At 46.3% G+C, this 26,330-nt stretch overlaps 1 protein-coding gene across 2 annotated transcripts in view; it reads right to left on the bottom strand.

Annotated features, from left to right (window-relative positions):
* The window catches only part of cux2b (cut-like homeobox 2b), an 84,688-nt gene that overhangs the window by 39,213 nt on the left and 19,145 nt on the right, over positions 1–26,330 (bottom strand). The window contains exons 1-3 of one of the 2 annotated variants that reach the window (XM_076164711.1): positions 25,296–25,417; positions 9,330–9,440; positions 7,645–7,692 (exon numbers count right to left, since the gene is read on the bottom strand). In XM_076164711.1, the coding sequence (XP_076020826.1) occupies positions 7,645–7,692; positions 9,330–9,440; positions 25,296–25,307 (171 nt within the window). In that variant the 5' untranslated portion in view covers positions 25,308–25,417. Of the gene's footprint in view, positions 1–7,644; positions 7,693–9,329; positions 9,441–25,295; positions 25,418–26,330 lie in introns of those variants that run through there. The other variant, XM_076164710.1, reaches the window with a different exon arrangement.

Below are 26,330 nucleotides of genomic sequence, written 5' to 3'. Positions count from 1 at the left end.
CTTTAAAACATATATCTGTTTGTGACAAAAGGCAAAGAACACTCTGATATGGGGCCTTAGATATTTAAGGGTGGCAGCTGTGATTTAGGACGTCGTATTTTCAAAGTAAAGTAGGAATAAAATGAGCAGAACTCCTAACAGGATGAAAACATTTGATTTGTGGTGGAAGACGTTGTCCTTTAATGTGAGGTCCACACTTGCACTCCTCTCACAGCGACTTGTTTTAATAGAGCCACATGTTAATTAGAATTGTAGTTAATCCCATATTAAAGAGACCCAAACTGTCAGGTCATATTATAAACAATCGGTCCTAATGTTGGTGCGTGTGACATTTGGAGCTGCTATCTCTCCCAGCTAAATGTTCCCTAGGTACTAATTGGCCTACTTTACGCTGTCTTTCTTTGAATTGCCACTTTCTTTATCATTGAGGATATTATCCTTGACAAGCATCATCTCACATACCATAGACCCCATAAAACGCAGACAATATCTTTCTTTTTTCTGCAGTGGGACAGCAAAAAATGATTTAACCCTAACATGCAACACTGTGAGATCTGCCTTCATAGGATATTAAACACAACCTGAAAGAAGAATTAAAGTTCAAACACTTTGCCAGCAGCAAAGTAAGTGTAACTTTTCTCTGCTTGCATTATTTAAGATAGACTCCATCATTTTATCAATCTATCGATCTCCCACCAGAAAGATGAAAATGGAAAAATAATGAGAGCGATGAACGCTGTGTAAAGAACATCAATGTGCAAAATTTAATTATCTGCGCTGTGAAAGAGACGGAAAATGTGTCGGCTGTTTTCTAAAACAAAAAGAAAGCGAAAAAAGCAGCGGTTAATATTTTTCCCTCTCTGCATATTTTAATTACCAGATCAATCATAACTACGTACCGCGGTGAGGAGGAGAAGGAGGGAAATTGCGAGGCTAAATGAAAAACAATAGATTTGCTTTAAAGTCTTCGCTCTTTTGAAGTCTAAATTAAAATTTTAGGTACCTTTGCATGAGCCTTCTTCAGAAAGTTATGATATTTAATTAAGGTGTTTAGATTCGGCTGAAATTAAACTTCACAGCCCGGCGTCACGTGAAGCGAAACGTCGGTTTGCCCGGGCGGCAGATGAACGGAGAGAATGAAACAACTCCGGCAGCGACGCGTGAGGGCCGTGTAGCCTCTGACAGGAGCTGGTGTTGGCTGACTTGTGCTGCCACAGGTTTGATCTCTGGCTGGGCCTCGCTGTGCTCAGCCAAGTGGAGCAGCCACTTCGCTCTCTGACCGTGTCTGTGCAGCTCCAATTCTGCACCTGAAATCACAGAATCACACCGTTGGAATCGGCGGAGCGTCTCTCCCGTTCCGCCTTTTCCCTCCTCACTCCGGCTTTTCCTAGTTGTGCGAGCGCTGATGTTTATTTCTCCTGGCATGTCCTCGCCGGCGCTGAGCCACCGATTTCACACATTTTTATTGGCTAATTTGACTGTGCTCTTGCCAGCAGCTGAGAGGGAGCCAGGAGTCAGGATATCTCAGGAAGAGAGCTGCTGCTGCTGCTGCTCTGACCGGGGCGGCCCGCGGGGAGGAGGGAGCCTCTCACCTGTCTCGTAACAAGCGTTTGACCATGTTAGAATGAGGCGCACTCGCTCTTAGAAAGTGCCTCTTAGATTAGTTACTGTGGCTGGTGAGTGTCTGCGTGGTGAGGGGTCAGCAGGGCCGCGTGATTGCCTGTCTCTTAAGGTGACAGGGCTGCAGAGAAGCGTATGTATCAGCCAATAGGAGCGGTAGAGGCAGCGTTGTACGGGTGTCCATCCTCAAACATTGGCTAACATTTGCACAGCAGCGGCAGTCAGGCGTGACGTCTCCGGGCTCTTAGGTTGTGCTGTCAGGACGGTAGAAATTAAACGTGGCACTGCAGTGCAGAATGTGCTGAAACTCATCAATTCCACATGGCTAGAGAGCCAAGTGCCTATTTATAACATCCTCCCCCCCCCGCTTCTTTACCTGGTGTGCATCCCTGGCTCTAAACACGCATCCATAATGATGAATACGCCCAACTGGGACGCTCCGACAGGGCATCAGTCAGGACAGGAAAACAAACACGCTAACACTCGCACACACACAGCAGCCGATCACAGCACAGCAGAGGAGAGAGGAGAGTGACACGCCGACGATGGAGCGACTGAGACACCGCTGCATCAAAACACCAGGAAGAATCACAGCAATCAGTCACAACCAGGACGCAAACAAGAGCAGTCAGGTATACAGGTATACAGGTAAACAGGTATACAGGTATACAGGTATACAGGTACACAAGCCCAAACTGAACTACAGGTTTGTGTTTATGGAGAGAAGATGTGTCACTCTGGTTATGGACTGATTCATAACTTATAAACTGAATCTAATTTGAGGTAAAGAAATGTGTTGAGTTTTATAATATTTGAAAAAAAATGACAAAAATGATGTGTATTCTGAGGCATGTTCATGTAAATAAATGACAACACTAGGATTTCAGCAATCAGCTACTCTGGTTCTCCATTAAGATTTAAGATTCTTAATTATGTTATGTATCTTATCACAAAGATACATAAGGGAATATTTATATTGACATTAAATTTGACAATGAGGGGTTACATCAAATATAACAGTGAGTTTGGACTGATAACTATAACCAAATACATAACTAAGATAAAATATTAAATTGCATAAAGACAAATATGATTCAATTATGAGCCTATAAAACAGTTACGTATAATCATCTCTCTTAGTTCATCTGCCACTCTGAGCAAGGATTTCTCAGTAATTATAATATATTGAAGTACAATAACTATAATTCTTAAATAGTGGAAATGCCAACAAAATAACAGTGGAGAAGAAGGAGATTTTAACTAGGCGTTCATTTATCAGTGTATGGATTTGGGTCTTAGGAGACGACAGTATTTGATCTCATCAACCATGTGATACAAACTAATGCCGTATATAAATTTGATCATCTTAGACGGATCGTAATCAATACAAGTAAAGTTTAAAGCAGCAACTGCATTAAGTTTGGGCCAAAGCAGCTGTTGTGCATTAATGTAGAGAACAGACGAGAACATCCACCCCTGGAGATGCAGAGGACATAAAAGACTCAAGAAGGTGTTATCTAATGTCCAATTACACCCCCGCACCCCCACTACACATACACACACACACACACACACACACACACACACACACACACACTAACGCGCTTCTCCTCTGCTCTCTCTCTCCCTCCCACCTTCCTTCCTTCCCTCTCCTTACTATGAAGAGGACACAAGTGATAAACCAGGAGCAGGGAGCTGATGGTTTACATGGCCCTGGAGCCCATTATGTTCCTCACAATAGGCTGGAGGCCTGGACGTGCTGTGAATAGGTAATGGCGTGGAGATCCCGGGTTTGGCCGGCTGTTCAATGAGCCCGAGACAGCCGAGCGGGAGAGGAGCATCAGAGACACGGCGGTGGCCCCGTATGGAACAGCGTGGTCACAGGCGAGGGGAGGGCGGTGTCATAAATGCCCCTTATGTAAGGTGCAGCATGAAGAACAACACAAAGGAACATTCAGAGGGGGCAGGAAGATGAGGATCTGCATTACGGTTCCCAAATGGAACTAAAATATACAACAAATACGTAAATGGCCACTGGCTTCATTTTAATGCTGTGTGTGTTTCTGCTGTAGGACACTGTGTGACTCTGCTGCTCACTTGTTCCGACTCCACCTTCCCAAGTTAACCATCCACTCAAGCAATCTGTACCTAATAACCACAGGTTTAGTCCGTGATGAAGATCTGTCTTCATTGGGCTGGAAAAGCAGCGGCGTCGCGGAGCATTTTTCCTAACGGCGCAGTTCCTCATCTATGAAAGTGCCATAGAGCCCCTCAGACAATTAGGCAGGGAAAAGCTTTATGACCGTTAGACTCACTCAGCAAGCGGCACTCTCACCGCCAGCGCCGCCAGGAGCACTGGCTCGTGCAGAAAGGTAATTACGGAGCCTCTCATAATGACACGGAGGAAGCTTGCGTCATAACACCCACAGCCTTTTATCATAGCGCTGTAATTAATTATCATCCTTTACTCTTTGATTCATTCCACTATTCATAACATATTCATACATTCAAGAGAAATTATCATTTCCTTCAGGAATTAATCAAAAGGAGGAAGAGCTGGTCGTCTCTCAATGGATGATCAAAGATGGTGTTTGTCTACCTCGCTGCACAGCGGCCCATGAAATGTGGCGGCTGAGGGTGAAGCTCTGTGGGCAAACGTCTGCACACAGGGACACGTCCTGCTCGCCACCATTCCGCTCAACCTGCAACAGCGCTGCACAGCAAACCACAGCTGCACAATATGATCTATATCTTTGCTGCCAGAACCTCAACACAAGACAACAGCAGGTAGAAGAGCCTCTGCAAACACAAGCCTTTCTGTTCCATTTCTGTCTGTGTTTTTGTGAAGAATCGTTTCGTACAGTTTCCATACATTGTGGTTAGCGAAACATGACACTGCCCCCCAGTGGACACATACAGGCTGACGTATAAGGATGCATTTATACGTGACGCTATCTTTGAATTATTTGACGCACACTGTGGCTATGCAATTCAGTTGAACGCTACATATACTATTGTCCACAAGGGGGCAATGTGAGGGCGGAAACATAATCGTCAGCGTCTGAACATTTAAAGCAGTATATAAAAGTATATTAAAGTATGTTTCTTTTCATATAACAAAGATATGTATAAAAAAGATGTCAAATATCGAGTGTACAACCGCACAAACGCCTGCCAAAGACGTCTTGACTGCTTAAGTCCAATAAAATGGAATATGTCAGAAGATATTTGGCTGTCTACAGGACGTAAAACCAAAACAGACTTTTGAATTTCCTCCTTTCTGTCATTCCAGTGCACGCAGGTGGGAAGCAGCAACCGCTTTTAGAAAATAATTCTAATCTGTTTCATGGCGCTCGCCTAGAAAACAGGCAACAACAACAACATACATAAAAACATTGTCTTCCCCCACATCATCACTTCCCAACCTCAGGGGAAGAAATGGCACAGTTAGGCTCATAAACAGGTGTCCACCGGCCCCCAGTCGGCAGCGCTTTAATAGCTGTTTGATGTTTTTGATGTCTAGTCAGCTCGATCGTACCTTGCTGCTTGATAATGAGGGCCAATAATGATTCCTGAGCTTGAGGGGTTAATGGTATGTAACCGGCAGAGCTGCTAATTACACGTTACAAACTATTTATCAGAATCTCCATCTGCACAAGCACCACAACTCTCATTGTGCACGCTAAATTACTCCACGGATTATCATTGTAAAGCAAGTTTCAGTAATTAGGGACCCATACTGCTGTTTTCTTTCTCTGAGAGCCGCAAATGACATCAAGAGGAGAGGAGAAAAATAGAATGACTGGTTAATTTGGGGCTGATATTCAGATCGGTGCAGGCGGGATCTGCTCAGGATGCAGGCAAACAAACCGCACCACAAATCTGTGACTGTTCTTCCTCACAAAGGTTTAATCCTGGGGGGACTTTACACCCCAAACCTGAGAGCAGAGGTGTAAATTGCATGGTGAAGCCCGCGTCGTTGACGGTGAGGCGACGTTCTTTTTCGCTTGCAGACGGTCAGGACGGAGCTCGTGTGAAAGTCGTGCGAGCGGCTCGGCGGTCCAATGGGCCCCCGTCTCTCCAGCGATCGGTTATTCGAGAAATAACTGTCATATCCCCGAGCCCCAGAGGCGTGCCTGAGACCATGGAGACGTGTACCATCTCCTCTTCTTCGCAGTAAATTTTTATTAAAATTACCTTCATTATAAGACAGTGTTCATTATAAAACCAAAAACGCCGGTCTCTCCGGGCCCCGTGGATTAATAAGGACAGCGGTGTATTTTAAGCCGTAAACTCAGCTCCTCACTGTCCTTAATCTCCTTCCTACTTCACAAGGCCAAATTAACACCTCTCCTCAGCTCTGACGGGACCTCATTAGCAAACTTCCAGGGAAAGAAAGAGGAGAGCAGAACGAAAAAGAGGAGAAGAAGGAGGGAAGCGACCAATGACAGCCACCAGCTCTGGGATTAACCCTTTCTCCTCCTCCAGCTCCTCCGAAAACTAGGTCGGCAACGTGTTTCTAATCAGTTGCCTGGTTAGCGATAATTAGACGGCGAGATTGGACGAGAGCAGAGAGAGAGAAAGTGGGTGGGGAAGATTGAAATGAAAAAGAAAAGAAAGAGAACCTGTCATGTCGCAACACTTCAAAGGAGCCGACTTCTCCTTTAGAAGTGGCATGATGAGGGTCCAAATACCATGAGGCCTCTCCTCTGGGCCCGCAGAGGGAGGAGGAGGGGGCCAGATGGGGCGGGTACAAGGACCCAGTTGTTTCTCTCACAAACACGCACACACGCACAGACTTTTCTATCATTCTCCACCTGTACGTTGCAGCTGCGGGGGAGCTTTAGCTGGAGCTCATCTTCTCGCCACGTTTCCCCCTGCAGCAGCAGGTCGAGGTCCCGCAGCTTTACACTGAGGTGTTGCAGACGACTGCTGGGTAAAGTTCACCAGCCTCCGCAAGCTGTTTGACATTACCAATAAGGTCAAAGTGTATCAGAAAACACCAGAGGATTGGATTATTACGGTGCGGCGAGCAGAGCACTGATCTCCGGAGCAGTTGAGGTTTTTCGTTTCTCCACTGTGAGCCGGCTCACTTATCAACGCGTGAACAGTGTGTGAAAGTTACAAGACCCCTGGTAGTACGAGTGCTCATCGCTCATTATCAGCCATCTATTTTATCTACAAGCAAAACATCTCCCCACTCCCAGACATCAATGGTCCTTAAATGAATCCTGTGGGTTCCTGTTTGCACGATAAAGATATGGAAGGGTGCTTCGGATATTTGTGCGACTTTACAGTCACGGTAATTGAATTAGCACACAAATCAAGCGTGTACTGCACAGCGTTGTATTGAATATGATAGCTCCTGCCAAAGAACAGGGCTGCCTGGGCCCAGTCAATTATAAACCATTAAAAAGAAGTTGCCAATAATCACTTCCAAGAGAACTGAACAATCCATGCTGAGTGTTCTCATGTTTACCGATGATGGGGCTTTCAGGTAGCGCAGAACGGGAGTTTCAAGGGGAGAGTGAGACTGGAAACATATTTGTGGTATCATTTCCATAAGGCTCTGCTTTGCCGACCATAACGCAGCTCACAAATGTGATTTATGACCTTGGTTTAATGGCTGGAGCAGAGTCTTGGTAGGTATCAGATGACTTTTTCAATATGGCGACGTCAGAGGGGGCACGGTGGATGCACCATCACAACAGGAAATGAGGGCTTGTCTCAGCCAAGAAAATATGAGAAGCCAGATATCTGATCATCTAATGGCAGATAGATGCTACTTCACTTTGACAGAAAAGGCATCAGTCAATAAGCACCAGATGAGCAGTAAGACGAAAAGTACGCCGTGGATTCTGTGCCGATCTATCAAATCATTCATTTGAGAGGGAAAGTGATCCGCGCTGCTCGGAGGGCAGGTGAGACGGAGCAGGAAACCTTCACAGAATCCGGCTCATCTGTGCACAGACTATCTAAGCAAAGAGTGTCTTATTCTGCAGAATGCAAAAATACAGGACTCACCTGAGCTTGGAAACTCTTGAGAACAGGTGCCACCATCTCCCGGACTTCCTGTGTACAGATAAAAATAACTCGGCCTCAGCATTTTTTTATATTTTGCAGATGCTCCACCTGTTTAGGAACCAGATTGGTCCCAGCGAGGCAAAAACAGCTCCATAGCAAAGAGGACGAGAAATCTTTAATGTTAATGGATTTTCTCTACAGCTTCTCCTCCACTCTGTGTGTGTGTGTGTGTGTGTGTGTGTGTGAGGCTGAGTGAGGTATGCTTTTTTCCCTCAGTGTGTGTGTGAGTATTAGTGACTAAACCTTAAGGGTTTGAGTGGGCATGTTGGAAAAGTGGGGCTTTCCGGTAGCTGGCATTATAGCTCAGCTGGCTCCAGACTTCCACAGCCTCAGGTAAAGGGATTGTGCTGCCAGCGGTGACAGAACTGATCCCCATTTAAACACCTGCATTGTAGTGACAAGATTACAACACACACACATACACGACAGACTCCACACAGGAGCTGAGACAATCGGGATGTGCAGCTACAAGCAAACAGCCATATAGTTAATTTCTTAAAATATGAGAAATATCCTCTTTGACTCCATCCTGTGATGTCAATGAGTGATAGCAGATCATGCAAGATAAGACGTAAAAATTGTGGTTATAAGAATGGAAGAGTGCATCAAGTATGACAGTAGGATGACTACAGTACAACAAGACTGTTAAAGTATCAATCAAAATGTAAAAATGTTTTATTTTCTGAGTTCTGATCAGGTAGCTGGTGTGAATTAGGCTCTAATTTGGTCAAATAACACCATAGAAGTGCAGTTGTGGGGCTCATTTGCATGAGCATCGACCAGTGTGCTTTGTGAGATTCCTGTTCACATTACATCACAGAAACGTGTGTAAAATCAATATTGAGCGGCAATTTTGACGCCAAGAAAACTTTAATTTCCGATACATTTCTTTGGCTTGGTTTTGGAAGTGAGCAGTGAAGGTAAACAGTAACCGAGGTGGTTGAGGTGATGTCATACTGCCTATTGCATAAAAAGTTGTAATGTTTGCTTTTGGTGGATTTTGTTATTTGTAAAACATTAATGGAAAAAGACTTTGTATCTTAACGATTATATTTGTGTGCAAAGTTCTTGAATTCATCAAGAACTGCAAGAGGATCTGCGTGACAAACAGTGAGGAGTCTGATATTCTGAATGGAAAGCAGAGCTGTTCTTTTACCCAACGAAGCAAATACAGTATTTGGACAGCCTTCAATTACATCACTGGACTATGTTATCGGCAGATCATCAGGGAGCCTTGACGTGACTCATGTTTGGCTGAATGCTCCTGGTAAAAGGTGATGTCACTGTAAACCTTGAGATGATGGTCATTTTGTCTCATTAGTGCCATGGCTCTTAGTCATCGGCCCGGACTAAGGAGGAACCACGAGGAACACGGGCCGATTTGAGGATGTGGTGATTATTAATTCCCAGCAGCGCCACTGGATCATGGAGGAACCTGCTCTCCATGTTGGGAAAGAAAAACCCTTATTCCCTATCTTTTAATGGAAACGCCGCTATCGACTTCAAAAGTATCAGGCTTATAGAAAATAAATAATTCCGCCGTGCAAACTTATGCAAAGAGGCTTGAGCGGCGCAGATGTGAGGCGAGGAGGAAGAGGGGTAAGGGGGGGAATGTCCAGACTCACCTCAGGGACATTTCTCTTGAACTCCCTGCTCAGCTCCACCAGGTGCTTGTGGGAATGTTCGCTCTCCTCCTGTCGGCCCGCCAGCTCAGACGCCACGGAGTTTAGCTCCCGCTACAAACACAAAAGAGAGAGAGAGAGGGAGAGAGACAGTGAGACAGAGAGAGAGAGAGAGAGACGGCACTTTAGGGAGCCTGCCAACGCTCATCCAGTAAAGCTTAGAGTGTACATAAATAAAAATACACTGCTGAATATTAACAATGTAATCCTTCATGATCTCACAGCAGTAATACTTACTGCTAGGCCTGCCCCATAAATAATTAAGCCAAAATAAATCCAATGCCTACAGTAGCAGAAGGCCTTTTAGATAATCAGTATTTGAAATAATCAATACGCTTGCAACGGCTATGAAGCACTAGTGAGGGAGGGACATAGTAGAGAGAGGGAAGGGAAGGGAAGAGAGAGAGAGAGCGAGAGAGAGAGAGAGAGAGAGAGAGAGAGAGAAAGAGAGAGAGAGGGAGGGGCGGGGAGGCGTCACGTGCAGAGACCCAATAACCTGACAAACAGCCTCACAAACAAATACAGCTTCCTACTCAAACCAAGATCTTGATTTGTAAGCGGCGATCCGAGCGAACCCAACGTCTCTCTTGCCGACGCAATTATCAGAGGTCAAATCTATCCTCCGCCCTCTTTTCAATCTCGCTCCCCCATCGCCTGCGTCAGTCTTTACATCGACCGCCCATAGATTTTCAATACATGACAGCAGCCTCCATCACTTTAACCAAATTACCCCCTTTTTTATTTTTTCGCTGTAACTACAAACCGCCTCCATTGCTCCTCCATTAACGTCTGGGCGCCTTGTCGCTTGTTTACATGTTGGTAGTAGAAGAAGAACGGGAGCTCCACCCAACAATATGTCTGCTTCACTCTCCCGGAGCTGGTCTGTGTTGCAGGCCCTTCATCAGAACCTTGCATTCATGCTGGACTCAGCTGCACCACATGCCATCCCCAAATCCAATACTATCGATCAGTCATCCAATTCCCGGCTCTTTCAGCAAACGGAGAAAAAAAAGGAAAACAGATTCAACAGACGACTGTAACATCCTCCTCCTCTGCCGTTCACTGGGAGGCTCCGTAATTGATGAGGATCTTTCTCCTGCAACTGCTGGGACACAATATAAAAAGTGAAGTAGGGGATTCAATTACCACTGTGAATTTATATATGACGCCGGGAAATTAAATTGACTGTGTTTTAATTAATCTGCAGTCTTACTTAAAGGCAATTTAATAAATCATCGCACAAGTTTAAAAAAAAGAGAGACAGAAAGAAAGAGAGCAAAATGGAGGAACAGAGGGATGGGAGTACAGCGAGCGGCGGCCTCGTGGGATAATGACGGCAGGCTCGCGGTCAAAGAAGTAGGCCAGTAATTGAAGGGCTGCTGGTTCAAGTCCCTGGACTGGAAGGCGAAAGAAGTCAGACTGAGGTGAGACGCCCACCCTGTGATTAGATTTATGACAGTGCTAATGTGTTATTAAGCAAGGCACCTCGCTACTAAAAGACTGCAATGACCACAGGAAGCACACAGGGAGAGGACGGATAGAACCCTACCAAACCTCCATGACATCATGCAGTCATACTCACATTTACATTTTTTGGTTGTGTTTGTTAATTATTTACTGGCACTTACTGGAGTCGAGTTATTGTAATTAAAGGTACTTGAGAGGTTTGAGGGGAATTCAGCTTCATGTATATGTGGTTATAGTTGTAGATGTAGATAGATAGATGGACGGATGGACTACAGACAAAAAGGGGACGCAGGCATGACTGGAGACTTGGCAGGTGAGTCTGGCCTCTGTGTGTGTGTGTGTGTGTGTGTGTGGGGGGGGGGGGGGGGGGGTTTGGCCAGAAGACTTTTTGTTTACAGTTTGAGTTTGCTTTACTTTCTCTAAATCCAACACTCACGTTGTGTACACTTCAGCCTCACACAGCATCACTGGCAATTAGCATCAGTTAATGAGCTGGGGTGGGTAACTTGGTGCATAATATAACTCATACATTTCTATTAAGTTAGCAGAAACGACATTTGCATTGGCTTGAATAGCAGACTTCTTGTTTTTTGGTCACATTTCCAGTTTTCAGTTTGTAAACAAAGGCATTTAGAGCATCTGATTGTTTGATTGCCACTGATTATTCAATCTGAAACATTTTCGGCGCTTACAAAGACCACATCAAGATCAATTGTCTTACAGAGAAATCACACTGTTGGTGGAAAAGTGGCCGTGCAGGATAAGGGGACAGGGCCGTCTGAATTCATGTTAGTCATTACAGTCTATCTGGGATGAGCCTTCCTGGGGATTAGAGAGAAGCTTTCAGAGGCCGGCCAACCTCCAGCACATTCAAATGGCCCCAGACCGGCTAATCTAGCCCAGAGAAAATTCCTCCAGAAGTGACTTTGAGTGGATTTTATGAGTACTTAAGATACAACAGTGAGGTGATTCTGAGTCTGCCGGTGCTTCAGTGGCCTCGGCGGACAAGTGGATTCAGTTTTTATTGCAGCTGAACCGATGAGAATGGTGAATAGTGGAGCTGTATGCAAGCCAAACAGTGCTATCATAATGGCATGGTTATTTTCAAAGCTCCCCCACAGTTTGTGGACCATTACAAGGGAGGGGAGCCCGAGCAACAGCCCATCAAATGAAACCTACTGTCTGTCTTTCTGGGAAGAAGTGAAGCAGAACAAACTGTTTGCTGCTTCAGTTGTCTTGCAGAGATGGATGATGGGAGGAAGTCCACAATGTAGTGTTTCTCAATGCTATCTCCTGAGACAAAAGATACCGAAAAAGATTTTTTTTCTCCGCTTGCTAATCAGATGTGATCCATTTCAACCTGAGGCCAGGGGACCTTTGAGAGATCTCTGATAAAATTCACTTATCTCCCTCCATTATGTTGAGCTTCACCCTTCATGCAATCATTTGCATGAAGGTGCAGATGCCTCTGCTCTCTTGAACGCTTACATGGAAAAATGATCACCATCAACTCCAGCTCACCGTGCAAAGAGGAGTTACATGGTAATCATTTGACAGGTTTTAAAAAGGGCGATTGGGACCAAATTTTTAGTGTGTGGCAGTCGGGTCAATACAGAGCTCCTGTCATTAAGCCACTGCCAGTCAAACATCCAGCCATAATTGATGAGTTTCCCCTGGGGAGGGCAGAGCTGTCAGTGGGACCGGCAGGCAAGGAAAGAGGGATTTTGCGCAGAGAACCAGTCCGGGTTCCAGCACTGTGAAGAAGGCAATGTTATGACTTCTCAGTCAAAAACAAAGGCAGAGAAAGAGGCACATTGCTGTAAGTGTGCAGACCTGCAGCCCATTGGCAGTCAGTAAATGGACTTGTAGCTCAATAAGCTGCTTGCAACAATTGCCTCCCCCATGTTTGACAAATAAAACTGTGATTCACACATTTCCCGGCTTACAAATCAAGCCTCTTACGCTCTGCATGTCCTGTCCTACGCTTCACTAAAACGATGAATGGCAAGATATGTCACTTCCAGGCAAAGGTAACGAATAGACAGCGAATAACCTAATTATCAAAAGCAACAAAGACAATTCCGCTCTGCAAAAATCTGGTGTAGACGCGACAAGCGGTGACAATCTGTGCGAGCAGAACGCTGTAGGTAAAACGTGGGCTTCACAAATGTATTGTGTTGGAGTAGATTTGACATTGATTCATTAAAGCAAGCTCCTCTTGATTACATCTGTAGTGGTAAGCTATTTTCTGGCCTTTCACAAAGACAACCCATGGTGGAAAGTGTTGACAACTGGGAAAAAACTACCAAAGTACTGCAATGAGGTAGACTGAGTCAAAATCACTATTGTGTGCACTGGGCTTGGACAGCACAAATTAAAGAGGAAAAAATAGGGAGGAGGAGGAGAGAGGGGAAAATGCAGATGGGGTATTATTTTTCTTTTTGTATCCCATCTAATTGCAATCATAGGCAGATGTCTGAAAGTGTGACAGCATCAGCAGAATTGCTGCTGAGAGCACAGAATCTTTGTCTAAAAATAATCAGACATTCTGTGTGCTGCTGTTTGTTATAATGGTAATCGATGCTGGAGGCTTTGAATTCCATCAATTTATAGATCCACTCTGTTCTGCCTGGTGACTGTACTGCCTCACAACCCCCACCACGTATGCACACCGATGCAAAAACACACACACACACACACACACACACTTTTGCTCACAAGGTCTAGCACAAAAGCACGGGTGGGCACACACGCGTGCACACACGCGTGCACACAGGCGCTTGTGCACAGACATCCACGCGCTGGGGTTGCGACAAAGCCGAACAGGGACCGGTGTGTGATTAAGATAAGTGTGGTTTCCTTTCATACATTCCTTATCGCCTCCTATTCTCTCTGCGAGGCACAAGATTGTCCATAGCCGCCTCAGATTAGCCCCGCATCTCAGACGCTACATTTGAGAGGGGGGACTGATCAATAAATCAAATCACCACAATCAATGGCCCCAATCACTGCAGTCTAGTCTGGCCTCAACATTATTGCCAGCACCCCTCCCTCCAGCCACAGGGGGAGCGGGGGAGGGGGCCGGGTGGGGGGAGGAGAGGAGAGCTCACGTTGGCTCCCGGCCCTGAGGAGGATCCAGGATGAACTCTTATCTGGCCTCTGTGGGATGAGCATCAGTTAAGGACGGGACAGGCAGCGAGCGTGTGTGACAACGCGCCACACTGTCCAGACAGAGGGAGGCGGGCGCGAGGGAGGGGCCTTTGACCTCCTTGACCCTGGCCCTAAAGGAACCCGTGGCGAGCACGCGGCCTCTGACAGGACCGCGCCGTGGGGCTGCTGTCACCCGGCAGCTCTCCTCCATCTGTTTATCGCCCACCGCTGCTCCATCGCTTTGCTTCACCTTCGCCAAAGCTGCTCCGGTTCACACCGCCGCACACACACACACACACACACCCCCGGTGCACCGCCATGCACCTGCGACGCTGCTACTCACACTCATAACTCCGTTTGTTTGGACCTGCTGCGGGCACCAGATGGGTGTGGTTCACCTCACTACAACAATTTAGATCAGCAAGGTCACAACAGGTTTGTTGTTGAACTCTTAACGTAACTTAATGTCGCACTTCTTTCTCGGTTTTACACAAATAAGGCCATACAATTGGGATTTCAGGCTAAATAACCTAAACCCCGCCCCTAACTGTAATCCTCACAATAAACTACAAACTTTGCTCACTTTTGCTTCCTACCTCTTCCATTTTGGCTACAGACTTTTGGAATTGATGTCCAGAAGGTCCAACAATCGATTCAGAACATTTACATGCTTATATCTCACAATAACTCAGGGACTGTAAAACTAAACCGCCTGTGCTCACGTCTGCAGTCCATACTTTCCACAATCGCCATGTACTTCAAGCTCGACGCACAGTGGGAATCTGAGGTGACGCTGAGGCAACCACGCAGCTCCTACTCCCAATAGTCGGGATCCAGCCCAGTGTTTGGTTCTCAACCTTCCAAAAACTGCTGTTCCAAAACAAAAATACAAAGAACAAGAAGAAGAAGAACCCTACGGACGCCCATCCTGTCTGCAGCATCAATACTGACTGTGCTGTGCAGAAATATGTAGGTAGCGTATAGATTGTGGAGACTTACCGACAAGGAAAAATCACATTTCATTCTGACACCTCTCTAAACTCTGGACTGGTAAGTCTGATAAATCATCCAAAATAATTAATCCCCAGTCAGTCAGGCTGTCTTCAAGCCGCATGCTAAATCTTACAAAGGGAACGGGAAGCATGTGAGCGTTACAACCATCAGCAAAAGGTGTGACTGGTGTTGTCAGCCATTATTCGTCATACCCTGCTTCATTTAGAGAGTTTTTGGCGCCTGATGCACCGGAGCACAGCCTACTTGTCAACACTTCTCTCGCTTTAATTCCAACTCGCACACATGGACACACACACACACTCGCACGCATTTACACACACGCGTTTCTTATTTCTCACTCACTCTAATACAGCGGTTACACATCCCAGTGCGATCAGAAAGGATCCATTTAGCCTTAAAATAGCATGGAGAATTAACATGAAAACATCTTATTACGGCCCTTTCAAATCATCATGTTTCACTTTGAATCCAATGAATAACTTTAAATGTCCTCCAATTAGAATCTTCAAATTACAATCTATGACGAAATGCTCTAAACGAAGGCCAATTAGAACACCGTATTTATCATCATTAACAGCGGCCATTGTTCTGCTCCTTTCCAACTCTGTGGTTACAATCAGGGTGTCTATTGTCACGGTGTAGTGCGTGCAGGGTGACTGATTACACCCTCCTATGATTCATTAGCAGAGTGGTGGTTTGAAACCTGAGAGGCGACATGATAACCTCAGCCGGCCCGACGATCCGATGAGCGGCGGGGAGGTTTTGCAACAGCAAAGAGCACAAGAGAAGAAGAAGTTTTCTGTGGATGCGTAGAACATTAGGAGAGCGGCGACACTGACAGACTCGCACATTCAGATTCAGATTGGGGACAGTGGGCAAGGTTTGTTTTCCTGTTTCATCCCGAGCGGGAGAGGAGGAGTTGCACAGTGGGGGGACTTCTGTCTCTGTGAAGCTCCACCATCGAGGTCAGCGAGGCTCCACAGATACAGCCATCACTGTGATGGCCCACTTTCACCTGAAAAGACGAGCGGGAGCCACGCAACACATCTCACCTACGATTGTTTATTCTCTCTTAAGAAATGTCAATCTGTTCGCTCTCAGGTGTGCCGCTCTTCCACTTGTTTTTGTTGTTTTCTCTCCCCTACTCTCTCCGTTTTCCCTTGTCGATTGCAGGAAGATCAAAGCGACGCCTCTGGAACAATCTGAATATTTCAGGTGTGGAGAGAGGACTGCGTTTCACACCACCTGTGTAGCACTGAGAGACAGGTTCCTCCTCTCGCTCAGACTCGGTTAGTGGGGGGCCCTTGGGGCCGGGCGACACAAACCGGGGCCACCTGTCTGAGAGCGAGGGAGCGCTCCTTTACCCTCCCTCTTTCCATCACGCTTTCATTTTACAGCATTTGAACCAAAAATAAATCATTCTAAATAGAGCGGTGAGAGTGGGAATAAAACTTGGCCCGACAACAAGCAGCTGGGCCATTTGAGTGCCATCACAAAGGCTTGAAGATCTAAAGATGAGTTCAGGTGCCACAGAGTCTAAAGGGCCTTTAAGACATCAATGGTTTTATTATTTATCCAGTTCTGCAGCAAAACGCAGCTCTCACAAAACCAAAACATAGCTTGGTCACTAGGATGTTTCGCTGCCGAAAACGAGCTTCTAGCTACACGGTGCAGGGAGCAGAGGAGGTTTGTGAGATGATTCTCATCACATCATCAGGGCAGCCATATCTGACCCAAAGCAAATAAAAAGTATCCCTGATGTCCGTGCAGCCTTAACAGATTGATGTAGCTGCTCTCCTTGGAGGGCTGTGTGCCTTGACATGTGTGCATGTGTAAGCACTTGTGTAAGCATGCGTGTGTATGTGTGTGTGTGTGCGTGTGTGTGTGTAGACGTGTGTTCTGGGGGCGTGGAGCAGGTTCCACACTACTAGTTCCTAGCCATGTCTCTCAAAAGGGCCGTAAAGTCTTTACAGCAAATTCCTTACATTCATCTGTGTCAGAGCACTCGGCACACATTAGGCGTTTACACGGGAGGAAACACAATCTATTTGATGCTACACTGCCCACACGTCCACAGCCCTCCTCCCCACGCTGGAGATTCACAGTGTTTAACTTCCATTTCATATTCTGAACAGGCAGGCAGACAGGCAGGCAGCAGTGGAGGGAATGGACTCCATCTTGCTGTAAATCAGCGTTTAAACACCCGGCTAAATGTAATCTGGAGAGAGTCAACAAGGCCCTCACATTACGCTGCTCTAGATATTTGTTTTTATTTATTCTGGAATGTGCCATTGATTTTTTGTTGTTCCCCTCTAATGATGTATGCAAACGGTGAAGCGAAAAAAGTCACACTTCATTTTTTTCCCTGCCGCTCGCCATCTTTTAATATCTGCGGTGCTTATGAGAACAAGTGGAGGTTAATCTAAGGAGCGGGTCGGATCCAGCCGCTCTCTCTAAATGTCATCAGGGACGATCCAGCGCTTTCTTATTACCGCGCTAAACCAACATGGCTGACGGCTCCAAGACGGATGTGTGACTCGGAGGCGTCTCCCCCCACTTCTCATCGCCATCACGGACCAACCCCATCACGGCAAAACGTATTAATCAATCGATTTATCGCCATAAATCAGGCCTGGCTTTGATTGTATCAGCAAGTCGTACGATCAATCAATTAGTCGGGACCTTGCGGCCCAATTTGCCTACAGAAAGATGAATGCCCCTGCACATTATCCATCTGGTCGTCCGTTTACCCATCAAACACGACGGCTGTTGATTCCTGAGACCTGCATGCATCCTTTTATCGATTTCTGCAGATTAAACTTGCAAAGGAATCAAAGGGCGCTGAAATGATGAGGAATAATTCTGCGCAGGTACGTTCTATGCTCTGCTTTTGATAGTCTCATATTATCATCCCAACAAAGTGCAAACATTAAAATCCAGAATATGGAGCTGTTAGTGACGGAGCAGCAGCCACACAGCAGATAATCTATATAAGTAACTGGACTCACTCAGAGAAAAACAAATTGAAAGTCACAATGGGGAAAAAATCATGGATTAGCATCATCCAGCCCTCCCCAGGTTTACACAGAGCGACGCAGAGTCGGGAGCGGAGCACAGAAACAGCTGGGTGAGCAGAGTGTGGAAAACATATGTATGATGACATATTTGTTTCATATTTTACTCCAACTGTGAATTCCAATCCACGTTGTGACACCAGCGGCGTCGGTCCACTGCCTCCCATCTGCAGCTCTGTGTCAGGATGTCTCCGAGGACAGGCTGGTAAACTTTGGGGACGACAAAAACCGACAGGAGCAACTAGAGCACGACAGAGTGGGCTGCCGGAGCCTCGGCGAGCTTCTCCCACAGCAGCGGGTGGAAAGTGGCAGACTGCAGAGCCGCCGTGGAGAGGAAAGAACGCAGAAGGCTCCCCGGGGAGAACGTCTGTGGTGGGATTAAGGCCCCAGCAGACCCGGTTCTGCTTCACACTCGCAGACCCCGCTGTCTTACAGCCGGGGGGTGGGGGGGCGCATAGATATCTGTGGGGCTTTACAGTTCTGCCCAATCTCCCCAAGCCTCACCATGTAATTAGAGATAAAGACAGAGGGCTCGGCTACTCAACCTCAATTCTGGTAGCTTCACACAAGGCTGCCCACCCACAGCCCCCAGAGGAGCCCCACTGTAGCGCCATTTCAGCTGCACCTGAGTACACAAGCCAGCTACCAACCACATCATCAGCCAACCCACTGTTCCCAAAACTAAACTAATGTGATACTATGAGGTAGAGAGCACGATCAGCACTGACTGGCATTCAACCCGACAGCAGCCACACTGCAATACGCAGCAGCATCGCGCTTTTTTTCAACACTTGATTCCATATTACGAGCGCTGAAGAGGTTTCATATTGTACAAATTCTCAGGTAAACAATCCCCACAGTAAATAAGTAATTTTTCTTCATATCTCCTCTAAAACTTCACTGAAGCAAAGATAAAGCAGAGGAGGAACTCCCGACTATATTCAAGAAACACAAAATTATACTATGGAGGGATCCATTATTCATCTCAGATACATTTTTCATTTAGGAGTGGGCTGGATATGAGCAATGATGAATGCATCGCCCAGGATGCAATTTGTATGTAAAATAACAGAAGATTACAGAATATGTTTTAAGTGCAAATGTAGTTTGTTGCCAAGTAGAAAATGCGTTCCTACAAAAAGGAATAAGACCTGAGCGCATGACGCCGCCTCATAAAATCACTTAGCCCTTAGCCAGGCCCTTCGCCAGTCCTTATAAAGGGTCACAATGGGAAGCTCAAGTGATGAATGAGCTGACTGGAGTAGATTTTAATTCATATAATACACCTCTTGGCAGGCCATTTGAAAATGTGGGATAAGTAAACTGAATAACTAAGACTAATTCAACTCACATCCAGCTCGCCAGCACGTTTTCCTTGAAATCCGCCCGCACACAAGTACAGTGAATGTCAACGCACAAGTTTCACACAAACATACAAGCGGCGCCTTTCGTTGCCTGCCAGGCATCGGTGCGCTCCTCTCTGGACCCGCTCTCTCCTCATCAGCTTCACTCGGTGCACACCGTTTCAATTCACTGCCTCTCAAAGACACACAAAGAGCCTTCCCCTCCATTCACAGTACAAAGATTGAATACAGCCTCCTAACACAAGACAAGCCCACCACAGAGCATGTAATACAACTCATTACTGGCCACGCAGGGTGAGGAGGGCTGTGATGGGAGAGACAGGCACAAAGGGAGAGACTGGCGAGCCGACATCTTCCACCAACATCTCCATCTTTCCTCACAAATAGCAAACTTCAAACCGTCTTTAATGACAAAACTGAAGGTTTTCTAAATTGTGTGTTGGACCAAAGCCTCTTTCATACGGCTGCACTCAGTCAGTCAGGAAAAGCTCCTGTTATAGCCACGACAGCAGTGTGTGAGATCACGTGCCACACTGAAATGTTGGACTTCTTTCTCAGTACTGCAGGAGTACGGCTTTATATCCCCCTAAACATTAGCATAACCTTTACCCTTAAAATGTATAAACTGCTTACTTTTTGTTCACTTGCGAAAGGGCTCAGATTCGTTTAAATTGTCCTGCAGACTTAAGGACTGCCTGTGCTGTTGTCAAATCTAGGGAGCAAATTACGTGTCGCTCCGAGCTTCACTCTCACCGGTCCAAAAAGCTTGACTCCTGAAACTCGCTCATGATAGTGGCTGTAGCATATTGTCCACAAAACATGACAAAAGGGTGAAATAATTTCTCAAATGAAAGGAAGGGTGAGCGATTCAGCCGTCATAGTCACAGCTTTTTGTCCTGCAAGTGTGAAAGGGAAAGTCAAGGAACATTCCCGCAGCAGGAAGTCTTTGTTCTGATGTATGTGTGCAGAGACCAGGAGTGCAATAGTGTGATAGAAAAGAAAACCTGCCTCTCAAAAACTGTGCTTTTCCCACAAGCAACTTGTGTCCAGTGGACAGTCTATTTGGGTCAGGCACATTGATCACAGCCTCACACTGTGTGGCTCTGGGGTCAGGGGTTTGTGTTTGGTGCACCCGTGCAGAATGGGGAAGCAGTCTTTCTCAGGCAGGGAGGAATCAGTCATCTTCCACTGCTCATGGCCTCCTGAACTTTCCTCAACCTCGGGGCAATCGCATGACCCGAGGCAAAGTATTACACGCATTAAAAAGACATGAAGTTCTGAGCATTGGCGTCTCAAGCACGCAATCAGCGGGGCCACAGGTGCAGACATTTTCCCCGCTGCCAGTGGAATGCCCTTTTCCTCCCTCCCAGGATTACAGTGGAACCTGATTTTGCACCGTGTTCATGTTAATGTCAGCAATAATAAAGAGCCGCAGCACATGAAACAATAAAAACGAGGCCGAGCTGGAGACAGCTTTCGGGAGGCAGGGCTGGAAACAGAGCGGGGATCCGGGAGAGAGGGCAGGATGTGAGGAGTCTGTCAACTTCTCCCTGTCTGCTGCTGTGTACGCTCGCTTCAGACTGAGGGGAGCAAATGGGCCTAATTCACACAGGCTGTGTGTGAGTGTCTGTGCTGTCTAGCAGCGTGAGCAGGGAATTAGATCTATGGTTTGTAGCCTTCATCCCTTCCCAGACAGACTTGTTCCGGCTCAGAGGCGCTGCCTAATCCGCACCTCTCTCCCGCTTGCACTCCTGGAAAATGACTTCACACAGCTGCCTCAAACACCCAACACAGCAATTCTCGTCTGACTGAACTCCCCCCACTAAAAAAATATGCCTCAGCAGACCTCCCATAGCTCATTTAACATACCAATCTCTCCCAAAGCCCACCTCCCCCCTCCAAGGAGATGAAAACAACAAAGAAAACAACCATAGCCCAACTTGATCATTTAAGGGCCCTTTTCTCAGGAGAACTGTCAAAATCAGCAGTATGGTGGGAGAAATCCAAAACAAGCTGAGAGGTATTTGTGTTGTGCTGCGGTGAGAGGTTGGTTTTCAGATATGTGTCCAAGTATATCCAACCACTTCTTCTCCTGACAAGAAGACTCAGTTCAGTTCCTGGGACACATGCTTGAAGGACACATCCTGCAGAGGTCAGGAGTTCTAGAACAGGAAGGATACATTGATTGATTGATCATGTCCTTGAAATCATTTCAAACTAAGGCCGCATATTAAGGTTCCTCCTAAATGCGATAGTCTATCGAGCGACCTATGATGTCAGCGGTCTTTACAGGATGCTTCCCATGAAATAAGACAAGGCTACGGTCGGCCATTCCTAAAGCGGTGCAGGTATTTCAGTCACCTGTGGGTGTCATCTGGTCCCTCCAGCTCCTTTATCTACTCCTCGCATCCATCTGCTCAATCCGAGTGAATGAGAAGTGAGTCGACTGTGTATTCACAGCGAGAGCTTCTTGGCATTCTCAGGGAACTCCAAGCCAAGCGAGTTCTCACATTAAAACTGAAATCTTGGCCAGATGGTTTCTTCTTGTCGTTGTCAAGGACACTTTCATACGACGCAGAACAGGCTGAAAGAGTGCTGCTCCCAGGCGCGGCGGCCTATTTGGGTCATGGAGGGTAACTCCGGATAATGGCAGGGCACTCAGACAAACACTCCAGCATTGAGGACAGGAAACAGGGAGAGGTTCTTATACGCCAAAGCCTACCTAATGGCTTTCATCTGTTTGGTGAATACACCACCTACCAGATTGAGCTACCACGTCTTGCGCTCTCTCACCTGCTTTTGTCTTTTCACTGAGTTACTTGCTAATCTTCAAGTACCGTTTTCAATCGCAGGGGCAAGTCAAATGAAGTGTATTCCCAAAAACCTACAAAACAAACGGTTGCAAACGTTGTTTTTCGTATGCTCAATTTGAAGCGTTCAAAGCAGAAAACTGATGCTGCACTATACTTCCCAAGAACTCTTTGAGCAGCAGAGGGGAAACAAGTGATATTACAAGAAAAGGAGAATGATTAAAGCCTAATATGGCATAGTGGAAGGGAGAGAGAGAGGTGATTTATCCCTTCACGGCCTTTTGACACTAAATTAAACTGTTGAGTCCATTCCCCCGTGCCAGCTAGTTATCTTTCCAGGCTAATTTAACACTATAATTTACATTCCATATAAAATACATCCTGATGTGGTGCTGTCAAGGCCGTACATCATTTGCAGAGAGTGCTCCAGTTTCAGTGAAAAGGACAGAATTAGATCATATTCATGATGCAATTAAACACTTCAGTGGGAATCGATGTAAAACCGATGAGCCCTGAAAACAATGCATATGGCTGAGAACATTAGAACACATTACCTTCCCTCGGATCTCTCGCTCCACAGACGCAATTTAAAATCTTCCACCACTCCACTCTGCGTCTCTCCAGATTCATAACGCACAGCGATAATAAATGAATTTTTCACAAAATTATTCAACTACTAAATTGCCCATGGTAAGTGAGTATCAGATGAAAGTGATGTGAATTATTAAGTAGGGAAACTGTTTGTTCTCACCACGGGTGTAGTAATCGGCCAAATGAGGAAAGGAAGGGGTGCGAGAGGGGCAGGTTACAGTAAAAGGAGATCTTATAATAAACATCCGTGTTGATGTAAAAATGGGAAAACTATGTCTGCCGCCTGGACCTCCAGCTGGGTTGATGGTATCGACCAATTTCCCTTGGGCGGTCGTGTGGGTTTTCTTATGGATACAGAGAGGAGAACATTACTCGGCGTTGCTGCACGTTCTCATGTCAAACTGGCAACAAGCCCTGTGGAGCTGGCAAACCACTGCAACAGCCCGCCAGTGTTACACCAGCTCACCACATTTTACATAATCAGACAGACACCGCAGCAGACCACACAGACGAGCCGCTCCCGACCAGATCCCATCAGCTACCTGTCTCACACGTTTCTCCACAGCCATCAAACCCACTTTGATCAGTTAGCATCTATAGAAGCGGGATGCAACGTAAATAAGACAAACAAAAAAACATTTTGAAATCTTTTTTTCCCGGTTGAACTGATTTTGCTGGCATTTTTTGCAAAATGTAAGGATTTTCTGTTTTCTGTCTAATTAAGTCTGAACAAGGTCACAGCCATTTTCTTTCTTTTGTAAGTCAGAGATATTTGTGTGTCCTAGCAGGTCAACGGGCCTTTGCTTCTGCTACTTCAACAGCGTAAAGATATAAGTTATGCACACCACAATATCAAACATCTTCTGGATTCACAAATAGAACTGTTGTGCCATAGTAACATATAGTAGTAATCGGTTTACTTAGAGAAGAAGCCCAGCAGTTACTACAGGACAATGATCCATTTAACAAATAGAGACGTTTCAGGGTAAAATGTCTGAGGAAAACACTTTCTGAAGCAATGGTGAACATCCAAAAGGCTCCAACTTACAAGGAAACAATGTCAGTAACTTAGCTCAGAGGTATTTTACCTCAAATCATATGATTTTGTTAAATTGCCAGAATGCTGATTTGCAGCACAACACACTTTTGTGATTATCTAAAATCCTCCATTACATCCTGATAGGAAATCCATAAATTGGGCTCCTACTGAAGGAATCTGATTTGGTAAAAAAAGAAAATACCATCATTCACCACAAGGGGATTCACTGCCTCAACTGTCAATCATGTCTCGTGTTCTCAGGTGGGAGGAGCTGTGAAGTGGGAGGAGGAAGGAGTGAGTCGCTCTGATTTGGGCTGCACTTTATAAAGGGTGACGAGATAAAACAGAGATAAGAATAATCCAATGATCTAACCTCAAACAAACAGTACATTTGGCTCACACACCCACATGGTTTCGTGCTTACAAACCTGCAATCTCGTCGGGCAAAACACGGCCAACTGACTTGGAGCGACTGACTTCCTCATGAGTCGCCATGGGGAAGCTGTCGGATTACCGTTATTACCCCAGTACGCTACAGACACGCTTCCACTACCACCACAGGACACTATTGTACATCGAAATTGCAGCTTCTTATGATCTAGTAATTGCATGCGGCAAAATTAGGATTTTGATTTGAATCTGATTAATGGAGCAGCCAATCTTACAGAATGCTACTTTAATCACAATTTACCATTCCGACTAACCTCACCACACTTGTTTTTCTTGTCAAAGCCCAATGTTGTTGATAGTAAGAAAGTAGACAAACGTAATGAAATGCAGAATTTAAGAGCCACACAGAGGGCAGAGGTTCAGCAATTTGTAACCATTTCTGACAAGATGAGTTGGCCTCTCCAGCTGAAACAGTAATTATGCTTAATGGTCCTTTAATCTGTCCATCAGGTAGGAGGTGAGCAGCCAGGTCAGCCTAAAGTGCTCCAGGCATCGCAGTGTGTCTGGGTACAGTCAGAGGGGTGAAGTCCTCCACGTGTAGAGCCACAAGGTGCTCACTTCACCAGGCAACAGGACACCAGCCTCGCTACCACACACCCACCCCTGCACAAAAGCCCCTTATAGCCAGAATATGAGGCAGAATCAGCAGATAACAACACTCCCAGGCCCTTCTGGGTGAGCATGAAGTGAGCAAGTGAGTGCAAAACAAAGGGAAAGTGTGTGGGCACCTGACAAGTTTGATCTAATTTGACAAAATCATAACGATCCACAATTGCGCTGAGAACTCTCCGGTCCAGCTGGTGTCCTGGCACTCAGCCATCACCGTTAATCTGTAACTCCGAGAGGATTCCTTTAGGTTTCGCAGAATCAGATGCGATGAAAGCCAGGCCAGAGCTCGGCTAATTCGGTTCGCGTTACAGAATAAATCCCAGGTCGTGTCTGTTACATACCTGGAGTGTCATGCACGTCTGCCCGCCCTCTGCAGGCACAGAGGCGTGAGGAGAGTATTCCAAGCACAGAGATGGCACTAGGTCATTCCCGACAGTAATAGCAAAGACACAGGACCCATACCAAAACCAGGGTGAACAAATAGTACCTTTGTACCCAGGATCATTTGTACCCGACTCAGGCGCCTGGCTATCTGGGAGCCCGGCAGATAGAGCTCCTCGTCCCAGCTATGCATCTGCACTTGTGCTCTGCTGTATTTGTTATCTTGGACAAGCATTCTCCCCCACCATTTCACCGGCCAAATAGAGAAGGGGGAGAAAACGAATCACTCCTCAACCTGCTCCTGTTGTTCCCTCAGCTGTCAACACGTCTCCCAGACTTCACCCCCGCCTGGCCACATCGATACAGAGAAGTGACTGCCGTTTGCTTTATGATTGCCTTGTTTTATTCTCTCTGCCGGGCTTTTTCTCAGCCCTCACAGCTCTAATCAGACCGCCTAGCCTGGACAACGGAGCCATTGTCTCTTTAAGTGAAAGAGGCAGCGGATCAGTGTATCCCTTTCCATTTTCCCGCTTTATTAGCCCAGCAGAACACCGCTGTTTATACTAGTGGGCATTCTGTGTTTGCTGAGAACAATTACAGTATGACAAATGATCCGTCAATGCCATCTATCAGGCCAGAGCTGACAGGAATCCTATAGACGGGGCAGCCATTTGTCCCCCACTCCCCATCTCTGGGGTCCCATGCTTTAGTATCCATGACAACGTGCAAGCCACTCGCCACGCTTGCCACTTCACAGTGAGAGATGAGCGCCTGTGAGTGGCTTTGAAAATTAGCCTTTGACACCCCATGTTCTACTGCTCTCCCACCCTCCAAGCCTCCAGTCCAGCCCCTTTGGGGGCCTCCAAACAGTCCCAAGCCTTTTTCACATTCAGACACACACAAACACAAAGGCAAACACAGAGCCAGGCGCTACCATAAACATACCTCTCTAGGTCTCACAGTGTCAATTTTATTGTGCCGGAGCTATACGATTC

This window comes from Genypterus blacodes, unplaced genomic scaffold (assembly GCF_046128005.1).
Source record: "Genypterus blacodes isolate CSIRO-AG114 ecotype Tasmania unplaced genomic scaffold, CSIRO-AGI_Gbla_v1 ptg000138l_1, whole genome shotgun sequence".
NCBI lineage: Eukaryota > Metazoa > Chordata > Actinopteri > Ophidiiformes > Ophidiidae > Genypterus > Genypterus blacodes.
The sequence above is the reverse complement of the archived record's forward strand: the minus strand, read 5'-3'. Positions and strand labels throughout refer to the sequence as shown.